General features: G+C 35.8%; 12 protein-coding genes and 1 long non-coding RNA gene across 19 annotated transcripts; 6 read left to right on the top strand and 7 right to left on the bottom strand.

Moving 5' to 3' along the window:
* Nucleotides 1-15: 15 nt before the first annotated feature.
* LOC105267465 (vacuolar protein sorting-associated protein 37C-like) lies at nucleotides 16-989 on the bottom strand (the record flags this gene model as incomplete). Its single annotated transcript, XM_011306344.1, has 3 exons — nucleotides 962-989; nucleotides 543-640; nucleotides 16-192 (listed from the first exon to the last, which is right to left on the bottom strand). Coding segments are annotated over exons 1-3 (288 nt in total), but the record flags the coding sequence as incomplete, so codon positions are not given.
* An 84-nt stretch (nucleotides 990-1073) lies between these two features.
* Sin1 (SAPK-interacting protein 1) lies at nucleotides 1074-3544 on the top strand. Its single transcript, XM_011306147.1, has 7 exons — nucleotides 1074-1330; nucleotides 1660-1797; nucleotides 1859-2139; nucleotides 2203-2372; nucleotides 2433-2726; nucleotides 2840-3078; nucleotides 3163-3544. Exons 1-7 carry the CDS (start codon nucleotides 1258-1260, stop codon nucleotides 3363-3365), a joined length of 1398 nt encoding a protein of 465 aa, XP_011304449.1. The 5' UTR covers nucleotides 1074-1257; the 3' UTR covers nucleotides 3366-3544.
* Nucleotides 3533-4400, bottom strand: LOC105267354 (uncharacterized). 2 transcript variants are annotated; one of them, XM_011306148.1, is made up of 3 exons: nucleotides 4262-4400; nucleotides 4036-4176; nucleotides 3533-3978 (listed from the first exon to the last, which is right to left on the bottom strand). In XM_011306148.1, the coding sequence occupies exons 2-3, from the start codon at nucleotides 4157-4159 to the stop codon at nucleotides 3557-3559; spliced, it is 546 nt and encodes a 181-aa protein (XP_011304450.1). In that variant the 5' UTR covers nucleotides 4160-4176; nucleotides 4262-4400; the 3' UTR covers nucleotides 3533-3556. The 2 variants fall into 2 exon arrangements, with proteins under 2 accessions (XP_011304450.1, XP_011304451.1); XM_011306149.1 differs by having other exon boundaries at nucleotides 4036-4160.
* Nucleotides 4401-4426: 26 nt separating this feature from the next.
* LOC105267355 (myeloma-overexpressed gene 2 protein homolog) lies at nucleotides 4427-5181 on the top strand. Its single transcript, XM_011306150.1, has 3 exons — nucleotides 4427-4597; nucleotides 4711-4783; nucleotides 4979-5181. Exons 1-3 carry the CDS (start codon nucleotides 4529-4531, stop codon nucleotides 5014-5016), a joined length of 180 nt encoding a protein of 59 aa, XP_011304452.1. The 5' UTR covers nucleotides 4427-4528; the 3' UTR covers nucleotides 5017-5181.
* Nucleotides 5182-5525: 344 nt separating this feature from the next.
* On the bottom strand, nucleotides 5526-8864 carry Dp (transcription factor Dp). 3 transcript variants are annotated; one of them, XM_011306137.1, is made up of 9 exons: nucleotides 8756-8864; nucleotides 8485-8584; nucleotides 7960-8078; nucleotides 7815-7881; nucleotides 7583-7680; nucleotides 7355-7500; nucleotides 6664-7286; nucleotides 6503-6586; nucleotides 5526-6429 (listed from the first exon to the last, which is right to left on the bottom strand). In XM_011306137.1, exons 2-9 carry the CDS (start codon nucleotides 8531-8533, stop codon nucleotides 6191-6193), a joined length of 1425 nt encoding a protein of 474 aa, XP_011304439.1. In that variant the 5' UTR covers nucleotides 8534-8584; nucleotides 8756-8864; the 3' UTR covers nucleotides 5526-6190. The 3 variants fall into 3 exon arrangements, with proteins under 3 accessions (XP_011304439.1, XP_011304442.1, XP_011304440.1); XM_011306140.1 differs by having other exon boundaries at nucleotides 7355-7485; XM_011306138.1 differs by having other exon boundaries at nucleotides 6664-7271; nucleotides 8756-8863.
* A 131-nt stretch (nucleotides 8865-8995) lies between these two features.
* On the top strand, nucleotides 8996-11086 carry Fsn (F-box synaptic protein). 3 transcript variants are annotated; one of them, XM_011306142.1, is made up of 5 exons: nucleotides 8996-9174; nucleotides 9265-9696; nucleotides 9805-10078; nucleotides 10154-10244; nucleotides 10322-11086. In XM_011306142.1, the coding sequence occupies exons 2-5, from the start codon at nucleotides 9392-9394 to the stop codon at nucleotides 10414-10416; spliced, it is 765 nt and encodes a 254-aa protein (XP_011304444.1). In that variant the 5' UTR covers nucleotides 8996-9174; nucleotides 9265-9391; the 3' UTR covers nucleotides 10417-11086. The 3 variants fall into 3 exon arrangements, with proteins under 3 accessions (XP_011304444.1, XP_011304445.1, XP_011304443.1); XM_011306143.1 differs by having other exon boundaries at nucleotides 9246-9696; XM_011306141.1 differs by having other exon boundaries at nucleotides 8996-9696.
* A 49-nt stretch (nucleotides 11087-11135) lies between these two features.
* On the bottom strand, nucleotides 11136-13034 carry LOC105267349 (transmembrane protein 164). 2 transcript variants are annotated; one of them, XM_011306144.1, is made up of 4 exons: nucleotides 12929-13034; nucleotides 12257-12592; nucleotides 11868-12164; nucleotides 11136-11798 (listed from the first exon to the last, which is right to left on the bottom strand). In XM_011306144.1, the coding sequence occupies exons 2-4, from the start codon at nucleotides 12572-12574 to the stop codon at nucleotides 11535-11537; spliced, it is 879 nt and encodes a 292-aa protein (XP_011304446.1). In that variant the 5' UTR covers nucleotides 12575-12592; nucleotides 12929-13034; the 3' UTR covers nucleotides 11136-11534. The 2 variants fall into 2 exon arrangements, with proteins under 2 accessions (XP_011304446.1, XP_011304447.1); XM_011306145.1 differs by lacking the exon at nucleotides 12929-13034 and adding an exon at nucleotides 12656-12736.
* A 48-nt stretch (nucleotides 13035-13082) lies between these two features.
* Nucleotides 13083-15101, bottom strand: Naam (Nicotinamide amidase). Its single transcript, XM_011306146.1, has 3 exons — nucleotides 14584-15101; nucleotides 14079-14323; nucleotides 13083-13970 (listed from the first exon to the last, which is right to left on the bottom strand). Exons 1-3 carry the CDS (start codon nucleotides 14896-14898, stop codon nucleotides 13400-13402), a joined length of 1131 nt encoding a protein of 376 aa, XP_011304448.1. The 5' UTR covers nucleotides 14899-15101; the 3' UTR covers nucleotides 13083-13399.
* On the top strand, nucleotides 13643-14046 carry LOC105267350 (uncharacterized). Its single transcript, XR_892251.1, has 2 exons — nucleotides 13643-13733; nucleotides 13826-14046. It is a non-coding gene; the product is annotated as an uncharacterized lncRNA (long non-coding RNA).
* A 177-nt stretch (nucleotides 15102-15278) lies between the features above and the next one.
* Rrp4 (exosome complex component Rrp4) lies at nucleotides 15279-16396 on the bottom strand. Its single transcript, XM_011306136.1, has 3 exons — nucleotides 16243-16396; nucleotides 15918-16158; nucleotides 15279-15859 (listed from the first exon to the last, which is right to left on the bottom strand). The coding sequence occupies exons 1-3, from the start codon at nucleotides 16374-16376 to the stop codon at nucleotides 15347-15349; spliced, it is 888 nt and encodes a 295-aa protein (XP_011304438.1). The 5' UTR covers nucleotides 16377-16396; the 3' UTR covers nucleotides 15279-15346.
* A 584-nt stretch (nucleotides 16397-16980) lies between these two features.
* Agpat1 (1-Acylglycerol-3-phosphate O-acyltransferase 1) lies at nucleotides 16981-18443 on the top strand. Its single transcript, XM_011306135.1, has 4 exons — nucleotides 16981-17178; nucleotides 17257-17572; nucleotides 17646-17811; nucleotides 17902-18443. The coding sequence occupies exons 1-4, from the start codon at nucleotides 16994-16996 to the stop codon at nucleotides 18042-18044; spliced, it is 810 nt and encodes a 269-aa protein (XP_011304437.1). The 5' UTR covers nucleotides 16981-16993; the 3' UTR covers nucleotides 18045-18443.
* An 11-nt stretch (nucleotides 18444-18454) lies between these two features.
* Nucleotides 18455-19473, bottom strand: LOC105267343 (calcyclin-binding protein). The gene is made up of 2 exons (XM_011306134.1): nucleotides 19289-19473; nucleotides 18455-19209 (listed from the first exon to the last, which is right to left on the bottom strand). The coding sequence occupies exons 1-2, from the start codon at nucleotides 19322-19324 to the stop codon at nucleotides 18538-18540; spliced, it is 708 nt and encodes a 235-aa protein (XP_011304436.1). The 5' UTR covers nucleotides 19325-19473; the 3' UTR covers nucleotides 18455-18537.
* A 166-nt stretch (nucleotides 19474-19639) lies between these two features.
* Nucleotides 19640-20963, top strand: Vps29 (vacuolar protein sorting 29). The gene is made up of 4 exons (XM_011306133.1): nucleotides 19640-19821; nucleotides 20007-20198; nucleotides 20312-20547; nucleotides 20663-20963. The coding sequence occupies exons 1-4, from the start codon at nucleotides 19819-19821 to the stop codon at nucleotides 20778-20780; spliced, it is 549 nt and encodes a 182-aa protein (XP_011304435.1). The 5' UTR covers nucleotides 19640-19818; the 3' UTR covers nucleotides 20781-20963.
* The last annotated feature ends 345 nt before the right edge of the window (nucleotides 20964-21308 follow it).

The raw sequence follows: 21308 nt of genomic DNA, 5'->3' as shown, positions 1-21308 counted from the left end.
TTTAAGAAAATTTGGGCGGCGAAAGGTGTTCACTGCTGGATAACCCTCTGTTGACGATTTCGGTTTCCTCTTGAGCTCTCGCATTTTGTCTACCTTCACCTTTCGTAAATGCATTATCTTTCTTCGGGTCAAGAATTGATCCAGGAATTCATCGACTTCTGCATCTCCCGATAAGAATTTCTCAGCTATTTTCTGGACACGAAGGAGAATACAAATAAAAATCACAATCATCATTTAATAATTGTTTATATAATTGCTTAAATAATTACTTCCGATTCTTCTTCAATTTCAGCAGCAGCTCACAGCCTTTCTCAGACAATTCATGTAATGCTTTTTTATTCTCCTCGAGTTGGGGTTGCTTTGCCAGATTGACTTCGGCCAGAGAACGATTTCCAGCGATCAGAACTTCCTTTTCAGATTCCAATTCTTTAAATTAGAAAACCTCACGAAAAGTAAGTAAGTCGCTAATCTAATAATAAGACAAGAAAATAATGAGACAACCGCCTTATTATCCATTTATTGTCATCGATAAAATAATTCACCTGTTTTATGTCATTGACAACTTCCTCGAATCTTCCATCATCGTTCAATATTTCTCCCAAATCAGTGTTGCTGAGATGCTTCAACATCGACAATGCAGCTAGAATATCCATAGAAATTGATGAATTTATTATTAATTCATTATTATTTATTATTAATAAATGTCATGGTTCTTTTTTGATTCCAGGTTTTCAAATCATAACAATTTCCCATTTATTAACATAGTGGATTAGGCCTACAGGGGATACCACTTTAAAAAAAACGCGTCAAGGACTCTACCTCTAGGGTGACGTGGAAAGAGTTTCACTTTAATTACTTGATTTATGAAAAAATAGTCAATTCTGGGGAAGAATCTCTCGTATTGAAATAATCATATACCCATTGTTCATTTATGCTTTTGTAGACAATTTTTATGTCATACCTTTTTTTTTCATGTCAATTTGAAAGAAAAAAAATCAAACATTTTATGGATTTCAATTAATTTAAATTACAGCAGATGGCACTGCGCATTTATTCCAATCATATGGTGGTATTTACATCAGTTTACATCACACATTAGTCAACATAAATGAAATGCATTGGCGTTATTGGGGATAATTGAAGGAATATATTGTAAAAAACGTGATGGATGGTTAGTTATAAGTAATCGATGGATAAATCGGTGGGTGTCTGCGGTGGAGTTGAATTACGAGGAATATCGAGACAAGTGCTCTAACAATGGCTCTCTATGATAATAAACACTGGTTGCTCTCTCACATCAGAGACAGTTTTATATCAACTGACGACACCGGTAATTTATTTAATCTCTCATTGCTCAGGATTTAATCCCATTGTTTAATTGACACCAATTAAATTATTTGTCTTGTCTTGTAATTGTAATCAGATTGTCCATAATTTTCTAGAAAAAAATCTTGGTTTGACAATTTATTTTGCTCGTTGAATTTGCAATTCTTTATTATTTGCCAAAGGGAGGATTGCACCCCACAGCACCACAAAATTGGCAATTGAAAAATTTTTTGAATAATTTTTTTTGATAATTTTTTAAGTGAAAATTTTGGGGTGCTGTGGGGTATATTCAATTAATTTGAGGATGTTAATTTAATTTAATGGTCCGATAAGGTATGTGCGAGCTGGTGATGCTTGGTGAGGACATACCAAAGCAATTGAAAGCAGATGGTGAACCCTGTTACCCTGGTGATGAGGAGAGCGACGATGAGGACTTGGACGCGATGTCTGAGTCCTACGACATCCAAATGGGTACAAAAATCGTGAGGCCATCAAATTATTCAATAATTCATACCATTAATTTGACTTTTAGACATGGAATTTGGTCATCGTCCCCGATCCAATACAGCCCAACGCCTGGAAAAAATGGAGATGGAAAGAAAAAAAGCTGCCAAGATAAAACACATAAAGTGGGAGCCAAACCCCATAAATATGAATGAAGAAGAGAAATTCGAGATGTTCAAACGAAAAGATCTTCGCAAACAAAATGAAATTACCAAACCAAAGCGACAATCACTGTTGTCTGAACAATTAGTTAAATCTCCACTGCTGCCACGTAATCCATTCACAGAGTACATTAAATTTGATGGAAATGTACGTGAATTATTTTTTTTTATTCGTGTATGTACATTTAAATGATCTATTATATACTTTCAGGCCCAAATAGGTGTTCATATTCGTAAATACAGGATATATATGTGCATGCTGAGTGACGAGGAGCGACGATACCCTTTACAGATCGTTGTTCTGGGTACAGCCAAGGTCCAGGAGTTCATCGGCCTGATCTGTTATAAATATGCCAGCGAACATCCCAATCACAATCTCAAGTATTCATCATGATTGAAATTTTAATTTTAATTTTATAAGAATTTAAATGATTTATTCAGGGAAGACATCACGAAATACGGTCTATACATAACAGAAGACGATGGAGAAGTCGATTGGGATTTTCCCTGTCTGGATCCTCGAGAAGTGATATCCAAATTCGAATTTCCATCCCTATGTCTCGTTGAAATGCGAGCTTGTGATCGTGCCAGGCACGATCCAATTGATCCAATACGAATTGCTGATGAGGAATCGCCTGCCACTAGTAAAATGGAGCAGGAGATATTCGCTGAGGATTTAGCACGTATGAAGGGACACACCACTGCCATGGAGGCACCTTTATATCAATTATATAGGTGCGAAAATATCAGAAAGTATCGATCTGAAAAAAATGGCTAAATAAAAATTACGGAGGAGTGAGTGAAATGAATAATAATTTTCGCATAATCGGTTTTATATTTAATTACAGAGTACATATAATAAATAAAGTGAGAGCAAAGACTGAGATTCATCTTGGAATATCCGGTGATAAAATTGAGATAGATCCTGTGATAACAGGTAAAGGTGCCAGTAGATTCTGGCATCGACAACGAGCTGTCTCTTATCAGATGGATAATATTGCCTGGTGTGAATTGACTGAAACCAAGGGCTCAAAGACAACTTTCACGTTAATATATACTCATCAGTCTATCTCAGATACACTACTACGTAATTAATCAAAATGAATATTATTTAAAATTAATTTCTCAACGAGATGCGTGAAATGAAAGAATTTAATTTTATGAATTTCAGTATCTTCAACGCATTCACACTCTCTCAATCAATCCACCTCATTCAAAACCCATGATTTCGAGGCTGATGCGTCAGTCGCCGAAGAAATAGTCCGAAAAATAAATCACATCCTCGAACTGCGAAGCAGCAATGCGAGGAAAGAATTCTTACAGCACAGGGAACGAAAAGCTGCCAGAAGAAAGAGTTTCAGTCTTCACAGATGATGAGAAAATTACTAGGAAATCTAGTTATCTCAATCCTAATCTTCAATTTAAATCACTTTTAATACAATATTTATTTTGATAAAAAGAATGACTGTAATTATTGCATTTTAATTTTCTTATTGAAAAGTTAAGATACGAAATAAAGAGAATAATTCACTACTTAAGGATTAATATTGAGAGCGATTGAGTTTTTATATATCAGACAGATCCATCAGTTGGCATTTGGCTACATTCATCTCTTGATTGATTGTTTCAGCGATTGTCTTGGAGAGGTGATCAACTTGTGTATTCAGTTCGACGGATTTCACTGCAATTTTCAGTAAATTGTCTAGACTCCTTGATGTCGCATCGTAATCGGGACGTCCTGCTATGAAAGCTCTTTCTTCGTCTGTGAAAAGGGAAAGATCTAATTCAACTCCAGCAGCAACTTGAGATTCTTCTTTTGCGAGGCATCTCCTCTGGGATTTTCTCTCATTCAAGGTCTTCTTCCAGGCACTTTGCTCCTTTTTCAATGAAGATATGTAATCACTCAGGTCAAAGATTTCCTCCTGGGGGTCTTCGCTATTTTTTCTCGCTTCTGATTTCTGTTCTTCGTTGATTGCTTCGACGTAATCTGGAAGCCATAATTATTAACAATTATCACAATTCGATTGTTTAAACTTATTTTTACCTTGTTGACGTGTATTTATAGATCTTCGTTGAAAAATTGATGATCTACGTTTCGGTATAATTAATTTTGAGGGGATATCTGTCCCCTCGGAATTCACCAGCTCTGAAGTTTCCAAATCAGCCATTCTAAACAATAAAAATTCTTGTTGCGAGAATTTTTAGGTTAGACTTTTGAAAAACACAAGAAACAATTATTTATCGCACTGTAAATAACCTCAACCATTCACCTCTTATTTCTTCTCAAGTGAGTAACCCTTTATTCAATGATTACTCATTTTTTAAAATAATCTGAGAGTAATTAATTCTCAATATTCAAAACTGTTTACCCTGTTTACCAACGGTAACAAATTCAAATTTGAGATTTCAGGGACAACTGCGCATGTGTCGATCAAGATGCGCACGGCGTTCTAGTGTTTTGCCTCCGACTCAAAACATTGTCATTGTTTATATCAATTAATTTTCCTTTTTTGTAAATATAATAATAAAAAGTCATTATGAAACCTACTCCAGTGGCTGACGAGATGTTCCCCGAAGGTGCGGGGCCTTACATGGACCTGGAGGAGGTGAATCACCACGAGAAATTACTGACACTGTCTTTCATATCGTTCTCTTGGTTATAAATTCTCATACAGATCGTATTGTTTATTAATCCGATGTTATTACCCCGTTATTTCAGGCTGGAGGATCTTTAAATTTATTAATGGATCTCGCTGCTAATGAAAAAGCTGTCCACGCTGATTTTTTCAATGGTATGATTATCAAAATAATAAATAATATCTCCGGAACTAAGGGAGATAGCAAAAATTCTGTAAGAGACTCATTTGTAGCTGTCAATTAGCTATACAAAAAAGATTCTAAACAAATTTCGATATTGATCTTAGATTCCGAGGTATTAATTAAAAATAAATCATCTGTGAAAATTTGGGATTCCTGTGATTTTCCAGATTTCGAGGATTTGTACGACGACAATGATCTCGACTAGGACAACTCCAACAATCATCTCCTCCGGAAATAATAAAATATTTGTTCATGAAATAAACATGGAAACTCTCCCCTTTATTTGGAATCGTTCAATAGCTCGGTGAAATAATCAGAAACATCAATTCTGTATTCTTATAATCAATTAAAAATGGAAAATAATTATGGATTAATGATTCATTAACTGTCTTAAGGAACTATATCTCTGTAATGATATTACAATTCTTTTATTTTCATAATTCCACCAGTTTGAGTTTCAGGAACTATTCCAGATTAATCAATGAATTCATATTCAAATTTTCAATTACCACATATCGTAATTATTGTTATCATTACTACTATTATTATTATTATAAATGTGCCATATGAAAATGAGTAATCGTACTACATTTTTATACATTTAATTGAGAGTAATAACTCTAAGATTATCGTAATTTATAATACATACATATGTGGCATATAAACCCTTCTGTTCAACTCTGACCTGTCCCACGAGGGCCATGCGCGATTAGAAATAGCACCGATGTTTCACTTCTTGTTCCAAAATTTATCGAAAATCATCAGCTTATCAGTTCAATCTAAATGTAGAAATTCCTATTTTGTGGAATATCTCATCAGATCTCTAGATATTCAACAAAAATCTGGAAACATATCGTTTTACTCCACCCAACTCTCAATGGATTTATTTTCAATACAATAGGTCTTAATTGCATTCACGATGACAATACAATAAACGAAATAAACAAAACGTGAAAAAAAAAGAACATTATCAACTTACACTTTTCATCCTCACTTTATCCTCAATTAAATTCACTCGAAAAAAGAAAAATAATCGTACAATAGGTGTTCTATCAATCGATCAAAAATAATAATAATAATAATAATAATAATAATAATAGTTACAGTTACAGTAGTAACCGAATTGATCCACTTGTGTACAAAAATTAGCGAATACAATATTAACGCGCTAAAATTCATGTGGCCAATTGATAAATTCAATTTTCTCCTCACGAAGATGTGGAGACACATCTCATTATCATTCTCAAAAAAATACAATGCCTTTTTCTTCATTTTTCGTGATTTTTTTCCTTTTTTTTCGTAACTCAATGCGTAAAATTGAATAGTAAAAATAAGCGAACGTTAATGATAGTGTAGTTGTAATTGAATTAGCCAGTGTGCTAGTTTATGTCAACATCACTATCCACCTGTTCATCCTGATCGCTATCAAGGTCATCCTCCTCATCGTCAGAGCAATACTGAGATGGAGGTGACATTGCCTCTTCGGAGAGTGATGTACGAGAGGATGATGGGGGTCTTGAGCTGGAGCCTTCTAGTTTCAATTCCAATTCTTCCATGGAAGTACTTGGTCCAGGAATGGTTACGGGAATGAATTTTTCAAGATCACCCGAGGATAGCTCTGTAACATTAAATAATCATTTTAAATGGATCGATTTTACAGCAATTTTAAATGTACAAAATATTGATCTTACGCTCGACATATTTTTCCAATGATTTAGGTACCATAGCTTTAGATTTACGCAAATTTTCTTCCGTACATTCTCCTTTCTCCAGTCCTGTAGAAAAAATTAAATGATCGTTTGAGATAATAAAAATTTTTGAGCTAAATATCAAAATGAAATGTGACATTTACCAAAGGCCAATCCCATGCGTTTCAGAACCTCAATATCGTCATGGATCTCAAACTTATCATTAAAATTGAACAGGTACTCAGATTTATCGTTGGTGATGCTGCAGTCTACAACAGTCTTTTTGCTAGTATTTAATATAATGAATGGCAATTGTATAGCTGAGTTTGGCTTTGGTGGGCCATAGAGATTCTCATTCATGCTGTTACGTTCGACCAAATTTTTGAATGAAATATGTTGCAGAATAAGTTGATGCAGCTGCTGAGTTTTTGTCTTAATCCGTTCAATTTTCTTTTTCTTATCCTTTTCGAGGGATAAACACTCTTGATGTGAATTTGTTGGTAATCCCAACCATCGAATTTCCTTTTTCTCTTTTGATATTATGTTCATCGCCATGAGGACATTCAGAGCGTCATACACTCGTCTGCGAATATTTTTCTGATCGTATTGCTGATCGGTCAGAGAATTCACGTGCGATGGATTCGTAAATTCACCCACGAGCTCGTCAGCCACCTCATTGTACGACGTTGTCCCCTTCTTCTTCACTTTCTCACATACTTTCATGGAAAAATGTCGCAGACCTTTTCCAACTTTCTCCGTTTTTCTTCGTTTGCTGATGGAAATTAAACTGCATTAAGCATTAAATATTTTGCAATAATAAATTAACAATTTGAATTTTAAACAAAAATATCTTACTCAGGGACAAAATCACCACCATCAGCATCATGGCGCTTTCGATTGGCACTGTGATCCAGTAATGGTGTGAAAAATTTTCCTGACACATCTTTGACAACTTGCTGAGCATTGACTTGTTGTGATGCTAAAGCCTGTTTAATATCAGTCTATAAAATTTGAAAAGCCACAAAAATAAAAAAAGACTTCATCGTCTCCTCATTCTTCATTTTAAACAAGTAATTAACGAACCATTTGAGCGGTTGTCAACTGTATCGTCTTGGTCGTGACTGAATCATTGGATTTTACCGCCGAGACTTTGGCATTCTGCAGTGGTATCGTCACCAGTCCTATTCAAACAAAATGCAATAAAAGTTAATAATATTTGGGAAACAATTTAGCCAACACAAGACTCCTTTCTCAGCTGCTTCTCTGTGAGTGCACATTAATGAAAAAATAATTTAAAAAACCATGAATAGCTCACGTTGTCCCGGTGTCGATGGGCTCCCAAGACTAATTGTTCTGACAACTGGTGTACCAGAAGATAAAACCTGATGACAATATGAGATATATTTTGGGTTAATCAAACGCGTGCATTATTCAATATTAAATAATTCATATAAAATTACTTGTGACTCCTGTCCTGGGGTCTTGAAGACCTTGATTCCCCCCGCATTCGTCGCCCCCATCATGTTGCTGAGGGTTTTGTTGGGGGTGCTTTGAACGACTTTAATAACTTGTGTTTGCCCTAAGAGAAAAAAAATAACCATCGAGGAAAAATGAATAGCCAATAATGCCCACCTCGTGGAGAAAAATCTCCCAGCCACTCCACAAACAATGGAACAATATTAAACAATGATAAATAAATGAAAACAAAAAATATAATAACAATGATAAAATGTGCACGTTGCAGGTTGAGTAATTTTGGAGCATTCCGAGGTGTGAGGATAAAGCACACAAAGAATTGTACAATTTTTCAGTCTAACTGAATATAAAATAAATAAAATTACGAGTGGAGGGAGTAATTAACGGGATAATTGGGGGTATAATGAGACGATTGAGAGGACGAAAGAGTAATTTATGAGAATTTGTACTGGGAGAAAAGGAATATTGGTGGAGAGTGTTGAGTATTGGCGGGCAGATTATGTACTCACCATTGGCATCGTGTATTAAAAAATTCATTGTTTTATTTTGTTGTGTCATCACTCAATATCAATGGAACTCTGTTGTGTCGCCTACGATCACAATGGGCCGCTGGAAATATACATTAAAATGATAAATACCATGGGCAATGCCGCTTTTACGAGCTCAACGTATCAGCAAAATGGCGTCTAATATCTGGCTAGTGCTTAAACTAATATTTAATTTCTATCCTTTACGATAAGTCTAGATAACGAGGTATTTGTGGGTGAAAAATATACCAACTTCACAATAACACTATTATTAACATTGTCGATAAATCATAATTGATTGGATACAGTTGCACGGGAAAATCGTTGGTGACTATGCGTGCAAATAGATCAGAGAGAATGGAGCTTGGCGGCAGGACAAAGTGAAACAGCTGATTGGTAGATGGTGAGGTCACGTGGCCAATTTGGTTTCCCTCTTTTCCGGCGCAGGTCACTAATTTTCTTACTACAGTGCATTATCGAAGGGAAAAATATAAATCGAGAGTATAGAGTTTAAACTGTAGGAGTCAGTGCATCTGGAAAATTGGGGATATATTTTCGAGGAGTTGGAGGTTTGACGAAAACTGAAATTTCATGGAATATTCAAACTGTCATCATTTACTGCATCACAGTGAGGCCTAGTTCACCTTATCGAAACACCCCCACGTGACAGTGGTAAATAAATATAAAAAAAGATGGAATAATAATAATTGAAGGGGTTATTTACTGCATTAAAAATCATTAAGCGATTGAGAGATTTTCCAGTAATTTTATCCTGCCTTTTATCGAACGTCTTCGTCAGCTGTTCCACTCAGGATTTTTCAACACGGGGGCTAGTGCTGGTGTATTATGCATCAGAATAGTGATTATCAACTATTATAAACCCGGCAAGATGGACGATGTAGTATTCAAACTGTCAGATCACATTTTGGAGGTGATATTTTCGTTTTTAGATCTTCCAACATTGAGAAATTGTGCGTTAGTCTGTAAAAATTGGTATAGATTCTTGGAAGATGAGAATAATGATGTCTGGAGGGGACAGTGTCTCGGTAAATTAGCACAGGAGGCACTCAGTTCTGATCTTCTGTCGTCGGTGCCAACGTATAAAGAAAAATTCAGGGCTTTTTATCATGCCTGGAATCCAAACGACTGCTCCAGGAATATTTATATAAAACCCAATGGATTTACCCTCCACAGGTTTAATTATTATTATTTTCCTTCATTCAATGCGTAACTATTGATCAGTCTTAATCTGGATATTTAATAATATGGGAGATGATTTTGATCTTGTGAAAATAATTTCAGAAATCCTGTAGCCCAGAGTACTGATGCCTGCAGAGGTAAAATTGGATTCAGACATGGTCGCCATGCTTGGGAGGTCATCTGGGAAGGTCCTCTGGGTACAGTGGCTGTCATTGGAATTGCCACGAAGGAGGCACCCCTCATATGTCACGGATACGTCGCCCTTTTGGGCTCTGATGAACACTCCTGGGGTTGGAACCTAGTCGACAATCATCTCCTGCACAATGGCGATGCCCAGGGCAATTATCCTCTGTTAAATAATGCACCAAAATATCAAGTAAACATTACTTCCACCTCATTTTTATTTCAATCTCCAATTTACTTAATTTCAATGTCTATTTAATTTCAACAGGTCGGTGAGAAAATCAGAGTTATTCTGGACTGCGATGACAACACGTTGTCCTTCGAGAAGAATTACGAATTTCTTGGTGTTGCTTTTCGAGGTTGAATCATTGTCACGTACATTTATTCTATTCTATCGTTAATTCAATAATTCATTGCAATTGAAATTTATTTTCAGGATTGCCTGATAAGCGATTGTATCCGTCAGTCTCAGCGGTCTATGGTAATACAGAGGTCTCAATGGTGTACCTGGGGCCTCCCCTGGATGGCTAACATTTTATTATTGAACTCAATTACTGTTCCAAGAACCTAATGAGTGTTTTCACGTTTCATCTATCAATGTCCAGGGGAAAACTCAAATAATACGGAGATTTCAATGTTGAAGTTGCATTCCAGTGTTTCGAAAATGTTTTTTTTTTTGTTTTTAATGTGATTGTGGGAGGTATTTATTTATTTTTTGTTCAATTCGTGTGTGCGCGTTGTGTAGTTCGAATGAAAGGATTTTACGGCGTTGGAATTTCGGTTTCTATAATAATTGAATAGTTCTCAGTGAAAACAAATATTCTGTCCATTTCATGTGTAATATACAGGGAAATTCAATTGCTACAATAATTTTCGGTGGTATATACAGATAACTACTGTTTTTACATAATCAATGTTGATAATATTAATTAAGAGCCTCTGCGATTTTATCGTTGCCATTATTCAGTGTCATTAACGTAAAAACAATTTACATGTAAATATTTTCAATTTCATTTCATTAACGAGCAAAATATTCACATCTCAATTACAATACTTTCATTATTTTTGTATAAATTCAATGTATATAATCCGACTGGTGTTCAGGAAAAAAAAAACAATTTCATTTCGTTTGAAAATTTGTCATATGCATAAAAGATTCAATAGACATGTATTATATGTAAATAAATGAATTTATTTGGAACTAAAGAATTTCAATTGACTATCTAATTAAAATCACCAATTGAAATCATTGAAGAAATTTAATAGAAAAAAATTAATGAATTAGACATTTTTTCTATTAAATTTATTCACAAGTATAAATCTAGATATAATTAGTCAATAAATGGACTATTAAAAATCTGGAATTTATCGGGAGTTAAGTCTATTTGTACTGCACCCTAGGAATTTTTCAAGCATTTTAAGTACATTTAATTGAAACCCCTAATTACATAATCTGTAGAAATACCAATTGCTATAAAAAACATTTAAACAAAAAAAACAGGAATAAATTTCAAGAACTTGAAAAATATTTTTGAATGTCATGAGCTTGACTATTTCATTTTGATTAGTGATGTAGGCAGACTACTCAATCACAGAAGTTTATTTAAAATTTAAGAATAAAATTTATATTATTTAAATAAAATCCTGATTTAATCGGCATGAGCACATCCATTACACTTCTCCAGTTTTTCTTTGGTTTTTCCATCGTCGCCATTGCTGAGGGATTTCTCCTCGCAAGTTACATTTAAGCGTGGAAATTTCGTTAGGAAGAAATCTGATGAGAGACATATTAATTTCGATAGGAGAGGGCACAGCATCGCCTGATGTACAACCGCCCAGAGACGATAATACTGACCCTCGAAGGGATCCAAAACCGCTGGACACAACATATGACTGAGATTCACTTGCACAGGCTATAAAAATAATTGAACCACATCAATTAAAGGCACTGAATAAAATGACTAATTACTATAATTGCTGACCAATGCAGCGAGTTGAAGAATCCAGAAGTGATAAGCAAGATTGATTCCATATCCTAGAAAGCACCAGCTAAAATCCCTGAGAGGCTCTACACTGTAGGCACCTCCAATCCTCAAAAGATAATACGATATCACAATCATTAAACCGTGTTGGAGGTAGTACATGGCTTTATCAGCAAATATCTTTCTAGATTCAGTCTCTGGAAAAGCATAAGCGAGAATCGGTCCATTCATGAAATTCAACTGCAGCCTGAACAGTGCAGTAACTGTTGGACTAGGTTTCGCAGATAATAAGTACAACTGTCAAAAAATTGATAAAATTAATGGGTCATTACAACAATTCAGCGATTACAATAATAATTCTATATATAATAATATATAATAATAATTACCTGAACAGCTGTGGTAATGTGACAAGGATTAAGTAAATAAACGACAGTTCTACTGGAAAACTTGAATCCAATTTCGATTCCAAGGATAAGTGTCATGGTAACGAGCAGTAATTTTCTCCCAGTGCGATCCTGATTAACGCATTTAATTCTCTTTGGCAGGGATAAACTCCTGTACCCCTTCGCAACTAGATAAACAATTAATACAGACACTGAAAGTGTCTCCATTATTTTATATTTGGACGGCAAGTAGTTCGCACATTCAGGCCCCACATTACGTGGAATTGAGGCATTTACCCCCTCGTAGGCCCACTCCAGCATATTCACCAATTTTTAACTCTGAAAAATAAAATCCACACGATCACTCACTCCTACCACTGATTTATCCCACGTCTCGCTCACATATCTCTATTTATTCTCGATATAATTGATGCCCGAGGTTATAATGCAATGAAACAATTGGAGGGTCATACATACTGCAAGATACCGCATGCAGGGGTGACAAAAAACAAAAAAAAAAAGACAATCAGGAGAGAAAGGAAAAACGCGAATGTTCAGTCACTTGTGAATAATAACGGGGAAAATTTAGTTGTATTGATTGATTGGGGGATAATTTTTAAATTGATTATGAAAAATTGTTAATTAAATGAGTGTTTTTGAATTTATTGTACTTACGATTGATTGCAACCGATGGTTTACCCCCGTGAAAACGTCAATCGTTTCCAAGAGCGTCGACCAAACTTCGACTTTTATCGCGTGTTCTACTTGTCAATGACGTCATCATAACGTGATAATAACATATACTGGTAAGGGTTTAACTTAAATAATCGAATAGTAAAAGTCATCGGTCTATCGAATGAATATTTATTTGGGAATTTAACTGACAAATTACGTCTCACCAATGCAATAAAATATAACAATCTGGAAGGCGTTCCTCACGTGCATCAATTAACATTATGCTATTATCTATTTAATTAATTAATAAACGGGGAGAAATATTCAATAATGTCTACTTCATCATAACGACAATCCGAATTGAAAGACCAATTACCCAATCACCTAGTCCTTCAGAGCTATCGATTCTCCATTTTTTTTTGTCAACACATTTTTATCGAATTTTTCTCCTCGCTTGTTCTAGGTATTAATTCACTTCCGGTTATTGTTACTCTGGGATTTGAGCGACTGTTTGATCTCGAGGGCTAGTTTGTAGCCGAGTTCAGGTCTACGGTCACGACCCTCGACCATTGCCTTCACCTGGCTGGATGTGACGATGACGCCATTGCTGGCTATTACCATGGCCTTGGTTTTTTCAATGTCAACGAGATCAACCCCACGACTGCAATCGTCAATTAAAATAGTACGATAACCACTGGTGAGAGCATCAACAGCTGTTGCCCCAACGCAGACGTCGTAGGCTAATCCACATATGTAGATGTCTGTGGCACCTTTGTCCTGGAGTTGAGACGACAGTGTTGTCTCAGTGAGTTTTTTATTATCCCAGAAGACAGAGTACGAGTCGACCTCTGGATTTGTCCCTTTGTAGATTTTAATAGCATTGTCAACGATTTTCAGGTCTTTGTGGAGTTCAGCGCCCCAGGAGTCCTGGACACAGTGACGTGGCCAGAGCCTTTGTTTCAGGGAGGGTGGACCCTTGAAGGTGACGGTATCATAAACCTTTGCTTCCTCCTGGGGTACAGGACTCGATTCATCCACTTCCCTGAAGAAGATCAATTAAAATTTAAATAATTTCACAAATAGAGAAATAAAAATCGGGGAGACTCATTCATTAATAATTAATGGAGTTATGTAATCTAATTGTTATTACCGCATATGCAGATTATCGATGAAGGACACGTGATCAACTGGATGCCAATCAAGGGAATAAAATACTGCATCAAACGTCACTGTATCCAGGAGATGATTTATCGGTTCGATTACCTCGGACCCGTCGTGCTGTGCAGCACACTGTTTTATATTGAGTGAACCAGATATAAAATCATTTTGAACGTCAACAATGAGGAAGGCACACCTCGGTCGCGTGCAGACCTTTATCCAACGATTCCAGCACACCTTGAAATTGTTATTCTTAGTTACGACGTTTCAACAATGACGTAAGAAAATCCGAACAATCTTGATAACGATATTTTAATGATATTTCAACCGATTAGGGAAATAGAATAAATCTAGTATAATGAATAATAAAATATATATATTTTTCCCCGAATTTTCCAGTTTCGTTTTCCAGGAAAACGAAAATATTAAAAAAATGGCAATCGATCTGTTTTAGTTTCGACGAAATTACCATAAGAAAATAAATAAACAACTCTTACCTCAAACTCCTGGAGATCGAGGAGTCCGTCCTTTTTTAAATCAAATATATCAAAAATTTCGCGCAACTGTTTCTCCTCGACTCCATAAATTTTTCCCCGATCATTTCTAAACAGCGCCCGGCAAATCAATTCAAATTCACCAATTGATAAGAAACCATCGGCGTCTCTATCAAACGCGGCAAAACAAGCGTCCATTTCGCAGCCCTCAGTTCTTTTCAAGTCAACGTTAAAGTAATCCGAGGTTTCTATGCCATTTGTTAAATCAATAGAGGCGGATGAAAGTTTGACGCTTTGAAAAGTCGGTGAAATAGACATGATACCCGGTTTTTGCTATCTCGCGTTACTTCTTGGAAAGTCCTGGTGCAATACTCTATAACGGTGAAGCTCAATTGCGCTCAACTCTGCACAACAGGTTCCACACTGTCTCCCATTTACCAACACTAATGTATAGATTTCCTACTCATACATGCCCTCGGACACGTAAGACTTCCTCGACTTCATGTGTGGAATTTCCACACACCGCGCCAAAAGGTCACTTCAACTGCTATCTTTTTTTTTTCAATTCTTCTCACCTGATTTTAAAATAATTATCCAATTCTAACCGATTAGGGAAATAATAATAAACCCCATAATAATGAATATTAAAATATTTATTGAAATTAAATGAAAAAAAGTGTCTCCAGGTTTTTCTTGTAGAATTAATTTTTTTTATACAGGTAGAATAAAAAAAATATTCGCTGATAAGGCGTTAAAAAAATTATTACTATTGACTCAATCTGTGATGAGTCAGGAGAGCCACGTCGATGATAGCTTCCGGTTGCAATAATTCACTGCATTTGTATTTACTGGATTCTTCATAGGCGTATGTCACAGAAGTATCGGTGAGGTAGATGTTACAATGAGAGAGTATCAATACGCAATTTCGTAATCTCGCACATATTTCCCTGTCCTCGGGAGAGACTCTAGTCAAATCCTGGGTAAATCCACCCTCAGAACGATCAGTGCTCTGGGAACTGGCGCCAATCCAGACGTATCCGTTGTTCCCCAGAATGAGAGTCGCCCCATTCGGCAGATGATGGAAGTGAGTTTTTTTTCGTTTAATCAAGGCTGGAGGTACCTTGATCATCATCCCCTGGGACAATTTACCGTATTTGAGAACACGTGTGTGAAGAGATAGAGAACCATCTGCGTAGGTGCTCTGGACTTCGGCGCAGATTAGATCCCCTTCCTGAAGATATTTGCGCATTGTCTGCTCGTCCTCTGCTGATCGTCTTCTCTGGGATTATAAAATCCAAGTAAAATATTATCTGGATTAATTTAATTGGAGTACTTACCAATTCACCTCCTGGCAGATTGACACTTGACAGCAGAAGAGTAGAATCCATTTTCGAATTGGTATCAACTTTCCACCGGCTCTGCTGGACCTCTGTTATCCTCCCGATGATGACATCACCGATTTCACCTTGATATCGGGTTTTCAGGGGTCTGATTGAGATGAGTTTGTTGACCTTTTCCAGGACACCGGCAACAGATGCTCTCAAACACTCGTCATCGTCTACGTACGTCCCGTGACCTCTGCAAATTACAAAAATTCATTTCACAAATAACAATTCAATTTATTTAATCCTTTTTTTTAGTTTGAAATCAGTTTCATCATACCTCAGATAATCAACTTGATCCGAGACCTCTTCCCCTGGAGTATAAAATTTCGTTGGAATCTCCACTGGAGGAATAAAATTCGTATCCGTACGATCTACTGCCAGTCTCACCGAAATTCCAGGATATTCAACCATTTTTATCTAATTTATTTATACCAAAGCCTCAAAAAAATATTCCATACACAATTGTTTGAAATTATTTATGTCTCGAGGTTATGACGAATTATAGCACGTGTTATGGTCGGTTGAGCGCATGTGCAGATGTCAAAATATTCCGAAATTTTCACATTATCGATTTTTTTTCGAAAACAAGTCAGAAAATGTCATACATCTGTCCAAATCATTACCAGAGTCTCTCCTAAGTCTCAATAATTAAAAATCCCATTGAAGTGCTGGATAATAACACCCGTAATTAAAAAAATATTTTTTATTCTTTTTCTGACATTTTTTAAACGGCATAGGGATGTTTTTTTCGAGTCAGCGCTGGTATAAAGTGGATTTAGGGTTGATATTGTATATGAGCTAGGGGCTGGGTGCATTCCAATTGTTATAACAATGGAACAATAAAAATATGAGGCTCCACGTTCCACTGGACTGGATGGAAATAATACCCGCACAAGATAAATACCTGTGGATTGATTGAAATATCTTGAGCTTGATCGTTTTAATTCACTGGATACACTACTATAAAATCTACTAGCAGTTCAAGGTTACTTAATCCACAATTTTACGTATTAATTGAAAAAAAAAGAATGGCACCGTCCGGATTGGAAGTCATCCTCGTCGGGTTTATACTCGTTCTTCCATTTTTGTACGAGACGAGTAAAAGATTTAGGTATTATTTCAAATTCCTCATGTATTATGGAATCGTCATGATAAATTCAGTCATTCTCATCCCGATAATGACATTTCGTCCGGGGAACGTCAAGAATTTAATGTGAGTAAATTAAAATATTAAAATATTATTTTTTATTATAAATACAATTTAATGATATTGTATTTATTTATTTGATAGATTGGCATCTTCATTGTGTCATCATATAAGTACTCTTCTGGGTCTGCGATGGGAGCTGAAGGGACGAGAGCATTTGGAGAAAGAGCAGGCTTGTATAATCGTCGCTAATCATCAGAGCTCAATCGATATTTTGGGAATGTTTGATATTTGGCCGATCATGGACAAGTGCACAGTTGTTGCTAAGAAGGAGATTTTTTATTTCTGGCCGTTTGGACTCGCTGCCTGGTTATGCGGACTCATCTTCATCGACAGAATGCACTCGGAAAAGGCACGAAATACTCTCAATGAAGCTACGGATAATATTAAGAAGAAGAAGGTGAAATTCTTGTCACTCCACATGATATTTTCTGATACTAGATAATATACTAAACTTGAGATTTTTTGGACAGATTAAATTGTGGATTTTTCCTGAAGGCACAAGACACAACGACGGAGAAATTCATGATTTTAAAAAAGGCGCGTTTCACATGGCAATCAACTCTCAATTACCCATTTTACCTGTTGTGTTTTCATCGTACTATTTTTTGAATACGAATGAAAAAATGTTTGATCCAGGTAATTATTTTTTTTAAAATTATTCCAGGTTAATCGTCATGAGCGGATGGAATACTGAAAATTTATTGCGTCACGTTTATTTGTTTTTAGGACGGGTAATTGTTACAGCTTTACCCCCGATTTCCACCGAAGGCTTGGGGCCAGATGACATTGAATCCCTGATGACAAGAACACGATCGACGATGTCTGAAGTATTTCACGTATCTAGTCATGAGGTTCAGACGGCCTCATGAATACTTCTCCCAGTAATAAAAATATTCCACAATCTCGTCAGAATACGAAGGCGCACAAAAAAAATCGACAAATTTTCATCGTCGAAAACCAAAGACTTGACTACGTTTTACCCATTTCGATAATTTATCATTGATTCGATGAGTTGTGCATCCGACTTATTAATTCCAAAAGTACTCATTAAGATTAGTATTGTCCTTATATTTTATACACAAGAGATGCTTTTTCATCTCGACGTAAATTTCATGGCCATACGTTATGTATTTCAGTATTATAATTTTTTCTGATATCAATTATTTATACTCTATTGAGAACTCGAAGTGATTTTCATCGTGGCATATTACCAGTAAGAATTTAAACAATCGTGTGAGATCAAATAAATTGTAGTCTGATAAATACGACTGAACGATTTTTTTTATTGGTCTCAGTCCTATCTATTATCAATAATCAATATGAAAAATCGAGAAAAAAAATGAAATAAAATGTGAACTAAAGTTACATCGAGGGAAAATCAAGTCCAGGAGAGCCTCGTTTATCCTGGCCCTCAGTCCAGGCCTTGGCGATGCTCCTCTTTATCTGATCATCACCCTCCATGTACATTTTTTTTATCAGATTCATCAAATTCGGTTCTGGATCACTGCTACCTCCCACCTCAGGTACTAGCGGTGCTTTGCCTTCCTTGATCCTTTTCTCAATTTCAGTTACATGTGACCAAAGTTTCGGTGATTTTTTCATCAAGAAAACGACAATCATATCAGTCTTAGATTTTGTGTAACTCTTATCAGGATTGATGTCATCGCACAGATTTGAGATTGGCAGCTCGTAATTCTTGTTGTCAAGGCCAAAGACACGAAGGTGCACAGACCTATCATTGAAATCACACGTTATATTATCCGCTGGTACTGTGTGGACATTCTTCAAGGTAATGTACAGCTTCATGAATTTATCTGATTCATCCCATGCGTAATTGGTTAATTTTACAGTATAGCATTTCGAAGCTGAACTGTTGGGAATTGATTTCGATGGCTCGTTGTCATTTAACTCTTTCTCCTTGAGATTTATCAATTCCGTTTGCAGTTTTCTTAGCTCCAGAGTGAGCAAATCCTTCGTTTTCTGACGTTTAGCCAGAGAAATAACCGACTCGATGTCGTTGATGTCCAGTTGTATCTGAAAATAATAATTATTACCGAAAAATTATAAAAAATCTCTAGCACTCTCAGTTTGTATTGCATTCCATTACACTTACTTCATCAGCTGCTCTACTCGGCATTTTATTACTCATTAACACATACACTTCTGTTAATAAACAATAATTATAGAGAGTCCAGAGGCTACCAGAAACTTCTGAAGATAATGAGCGGTTTCCTCGGATTTTATCTCATAACCTCAATATTCAACAATCCATTTCCAGTTTGTTATTAAATCTCAGATCGCATATAAATTATTTAACAATTCAACTAAAAAAATCAATGACTGAATATAATTTAAATATTTATCTTATTTAGTTAACAGCAGTGCTGCATGAATAATTTGTTATTTTCAAATAACAATTCAAATTTTTTTAGGGACTTAATTTTTTTATGTTAACAATGTTGGCTAGTCTGAGCAAATGTCACTGATGGGTAGATGTCATCCCCTATCATCCAGTTGCTTTAATTCTGACAACCGAAAGATTGACATTTTAAATAATTAATTTACAACTCTAATGCAGTGAGAATTTTCCAGCCTGTGGCATTTAAATATTGTTGCTATAATTAATAAACTTTGAAGGTCACCATGGTATGTTGAATTTAATTAAATTCACAATCTGCATTCTAACCTGCAGTTGTCATTTTCCAAGGGATTAATTTATTTTTGTCATTTTAAGAAAATGTTTCTTGTTATTTCATTGTAAAATTAATAACTATCGAGAGCCAATCGGAATTTATCGACATTTAATCTGAAGTTTTTGTCTTTTTGTTCAGCTGGTACTAGTTCTGGGAGATCTACACATTCCACACAGATGCAGTAGTTTGCCGAGTAAATTTAAAAAGCTCCTGGTACCTGGAAGAATTCAACACATATTGTGTACAGGGAATCTCTGTACAAAAGAGTCATACGACTACTTGAAAACACTTGCAAGTGATGTTCATGTGGTCAGAGGTGATTTCGATGAGGTATTTTAATAAAAAATTATCAATTCACTAAAACTAAAGTTAAAATGAAAAAAAGAACGGCTAGTGGGCGGTTAAATAATGGTGATTAATAAGAATAATTTCTTCAACAATAGAATCTGAATTATCCTGAGCAAAAAGTGGTGACAGTTGGACAATTCAGAATCGGTCTCTCACACGGACATCAAGTGGTCCCCTGGGGGGATCCTGAGTCTTTGGCTCTAATTCAGCGACAGTTGGACGTAGATATTCTAATATCAGGTCACACACACAAATTCGAGGCTTACGAACATGAGAATAAATTCTACATTAATCCAGGATCAGCCACTGGGGCTTATAATCCCCTCGATACGTAAGTCTACCTCCATTTTCTTCATTAATTATTCATATAAATCTGAATATTCTCGAATTTTTTGATTTGGTAATAAATATTCACTCGATATGTAACTCGATAATTTCTCTGATAGATCTGTCATTCCTTCATTCGTTCTCATGGACATCCAAAGCTCGACAGTCGTAACATACGTCTATCAACTCGTCGGGGATGAAGTTAAAGTCGAACGAATTGAATACAAAAAAAGTTAACAAGTTTTATAAATAAACAAAATAATCACCTACCCGGTGAATAAACTCAAACAATATTTAACAGTCAAAACTAGTGACTGAAGACTAAAATATTGATTATTAGACCGCAGGTCTATGCAATTAAATCTTGTATTACCGATTTATCAACGCATTCTGTAAATAAACAATTGTAATCAATGCAAATAATGTATTTGAATTGACCCTGTGTAAATGAGGGCCATGGAGGAGTCCATGCAATTGATCACGTACTCCAGCCAGTCAATGGTAAATTACGACCTGCATTTACTCGCGTACACGCGTTTTATTTCTGCCCTCGTACTTAGTATTTACGTCAGTCATAATATATGTACGGAGATTCGTCGGTACCTCCTATCCGAATTGAGGGTCAAGAGGTCAATGTTTATCCTACAATACATTAAATTTAACCCAAATAAGGCGTATCACAAGTGATAAGAGGAGGAGAAATAAGAACGACCCACAGCTGCTGCTTTATTATTGTCGGTGGGGTCAGGGGAGGGGTCAGGGGAG

This window comes from Fopius arisanus, unplaced genomic scaffold, assembly GCF_000806365.1.
Source record: "Fopius arisanus strain USDA-PBARC FA_bdor unplaced genomic scaffold, ASM80636v1 scaffold00046, whole genome shotgun sequence".
NCBI lineage: Eukaryota > Metazoa > Arthropoda > Insecta > Hymenoptera > Braconidae > Fopius > Fopius arisanus.
Note: the sequence above shows the minus strand (reverse complement) of the source record. Positions and strands in the feature narration are given on the sequence as shown.

What these genes read in the sequence shown, in the direction of transcription:
- Sin1 (XM_011306147.1), top strand. Translation starts at nt 1,258, where the DNA reads ATGGCTCTCTATGATAATAAACACTGGTTGCTCTCTCACATCAGAGAC. An exon ending in CATCCCAATCACAATCTCAA is followed by an intron (nt 2,373 to 2,432) that starts GTATTCATCATG and finishes TGATTTATTCAG; the next exon opens with GGAAGACATCACGAAATACG. An exon ending in TATCTCAGATACACTACTAC is followed by an intron (nt 3,079 to 3,162) that starts GTAATTAATCAA and finishes TATGAATTTCAG; the next exon opens with TATCTTCAACGCATTCACAC.
- LOC105267354 (XM_011306148.1), bottom strand. Translation starts at nt 4,159, where the DNA reads ATGGCTGATTTGGAAACTTCAGAGCTGGTGAATTCCGAGGGGACAGAT. An exon ending in TATAAATACACGTCAACAAG is followed by an intron (nt 3,979 to 4,035) that starts GTAAAAATAAGT and finishes TATGGCTTCCAG; the next exon opens with ATTACGTCGAAGCAATCAAC.
- LOC105267355 (XM_011306150.1), top strand. Translation starts at nt 4,529, where the DNA reads ATGAAACCTACTCCAGTGGCTGACGAGATGTTCCCCGAAGGTGCGGGG. An exon ending in CTTACATGGACCTGGAGGAG is followed by an intron (nt 4,598 to 4,710) that starts GTGAATCACCAC and finishes CCGTTATTTCAG; the next exon opens with GCTGGAGGATCTTTAAATTT. An exon ending in CCACGCTGATTTTTTCAATG is followed by an intron (nt 4,784 to 4,978) that starts GTATGATTATCA and finishes GTGATTTTCCAG; the next exon opens with ATTTCGAGGATTTGTACGAC.
- Dp (XM_011306137.1), bottom strand. Translation starts at nt 8,533, where the DNA reads ATGACACAACAAAATAAAACAATGAATTTTTTAATACACGATGCCAAT. An exon ending in TTTAATACACGATGCCAATG is followed by an intron (nt 8,079 to 8,484) that starts GTGAGTACATAA and finishes TTTTTCTCTTAG; the next exon opens with GGCAAACACAAGTTATTAAA. An exon ending in ATTGGAAAAATATGTCGAGC is followed by an intron (nt 6,430 to 6,502) that starts GTAAGATCAATA and finishes TTAATGTTACAG; the next exon opens with AGCTATCCTCGGGTGATCTT.
- Fsn (XM_011306142.1), top strand. Translation starts at nt 9,392, where the DNA reads ATGGACGATGTAGTATTCAAACTGTCAGATCACATTTTGGAGGTGATA. An exon ending in ATAATGCACCAAAATATCAA is followed by an intron (nt 10,079 to 10,153) that starts GTAAACATTACT and finishes TAATTTCAACAG; the next exon opens with GTCGGTGAGAAAATCAGAGT. An exon ending in TCTTGGTGTTGCTTTTCGAG is followed by an intron (nt 10,245 to 10,321) that starts GTTGAATCATTG and finishes ATTTATTTTCAG; the next exon opens with GATTGCCTGATAAGCGATTG.
- LOC105267349 (XM_011306144.1), bottom strand. Translation starts at nt 12,574, where the DNA reads ATGCTGGAGTGGGCCTACGAGGGGGTAAATGCCTCAATTCCACGTAAT. An exon ending in ACATTACCACAGCTGTTCAG is followed by an intron (nt 12,165 to 12,256) that starts GTAATTATTATT and finishes ATTTTTTGACAG; the next exon opens with TTGTACTTATTATCTGCGAA. An exon ending in TTCTTCAACTCGCTGCATTG is followed by an intron (nt 11,799 to 11,867) that starts GTCAGCAATTAT and finishes TTATTTTTATAG; the next exon opens with CCTGTGCAAGTGAATCTCAG.
- Naam (XM_011306146.1), bottom strand. Translation starts at nt 14,898, where the DNA reads ATGTCTATTTCACCGACTTTTCAAAGCGTCAAACTTTCATCCGCCTCT. An exon ending in TCGATCTCCAGGAGTTTGAG is followed by an intron (nt 14,324 to 14,583) that starts GTAAGAGTTGTT and finishes AACAATTTCAAG; the next exon opens with GTGTGCTGGAATCGTTGGAT. An exon ending in ATCGATAATCTGCATATGCG is followed by an intron (nt 13,971 to 14,078) that starts GTAATAACAATT and finishes GATCTTCTTCAG; the next exon opens with GGAAGTGGATGAATCGAGTC.
- Rrp4 (XM_011306136.1), bottom strand. Translation starts at nt 16,376, where the DNA reads ATGGTTGAATATCCTGGAATTTCGGTGAGACTGGCAGTAGATCGTACG. An exon ending in GATCAAGTTGATTATCTGAG is followed by an intron (nt 16,159 to 16,242) that starts GTATGATGAAAC and finishes TGTAATTTGCAG; the next exon opens with AGGTCACGGGACGTACGTAG. An exon ending in ATCTGCCAGGAGGTGAATTG is followed by an intron (nt 15,860 to 15,917) that starts GTAAGTACTCCA and finishes TTATAATCCCAG; the next exon opens with AGAAGACGATCAGCAGAGGA.
- Agpat1 (XM_011306135.1), top strand. Translation starts at nt 16,994, where the DNA reads ATGGCACCGTCCGGATTGGAAGTCATCCTCGTCGGGTTTATACTCGTT. An exon ending in GGGAACGTCAAGAATTTAAT is followed by an intron (nt 17,179 to 17,256) that starts GTGAGTAAATTA and finishes TTTATTTGATAG; the next exon opens with ATTGGCATCTTCATTGTGTC. An exon ending in ATAATATTAAGAAGAAGAAG is followed by an intron (nt 17,573 to 17,645) that starts GTGAAATTCTTG and finishes TTTTTTGGACAG; the next exon opens with ATTAAATTGTGGATTTTTCC.
- LOC105267343 (XM_011306134.1), bottom strand. Translation starts at nt 19,324, where the DNA reads ATGAGTAATAAAATGCCGAGTAGAGCAGCTGATGAA. An exon ending in CGAGTAGAGCAGCTGATGAA is followed by an intron (nt 19,210 to 19,288) that starts GTAAGTGTAATG and finishes TATTATTTTCAG; the next exon opens with ATACAACTGGACATCAACGA.
- Vps29 (XM_011306133.1), top strand. An exon ending in TCAGAGGTGATTTCGATGAG is followed by an intron (nt 20,199 to 20,311) that starts GTATTTTAATAA and finishes CTTCAACAATAG; the next exon opens with AATCTGAATTATCCTGAGCA. An exon ending in GCTTATAATCCCCTCGATAC is followed by an intron (nt 20,548 to 20,662) that starts GTAAGTCTACCT and finishes TTTCTCTGATAG; the next exon opens with ATCTGTCATTCCTTCATTCG.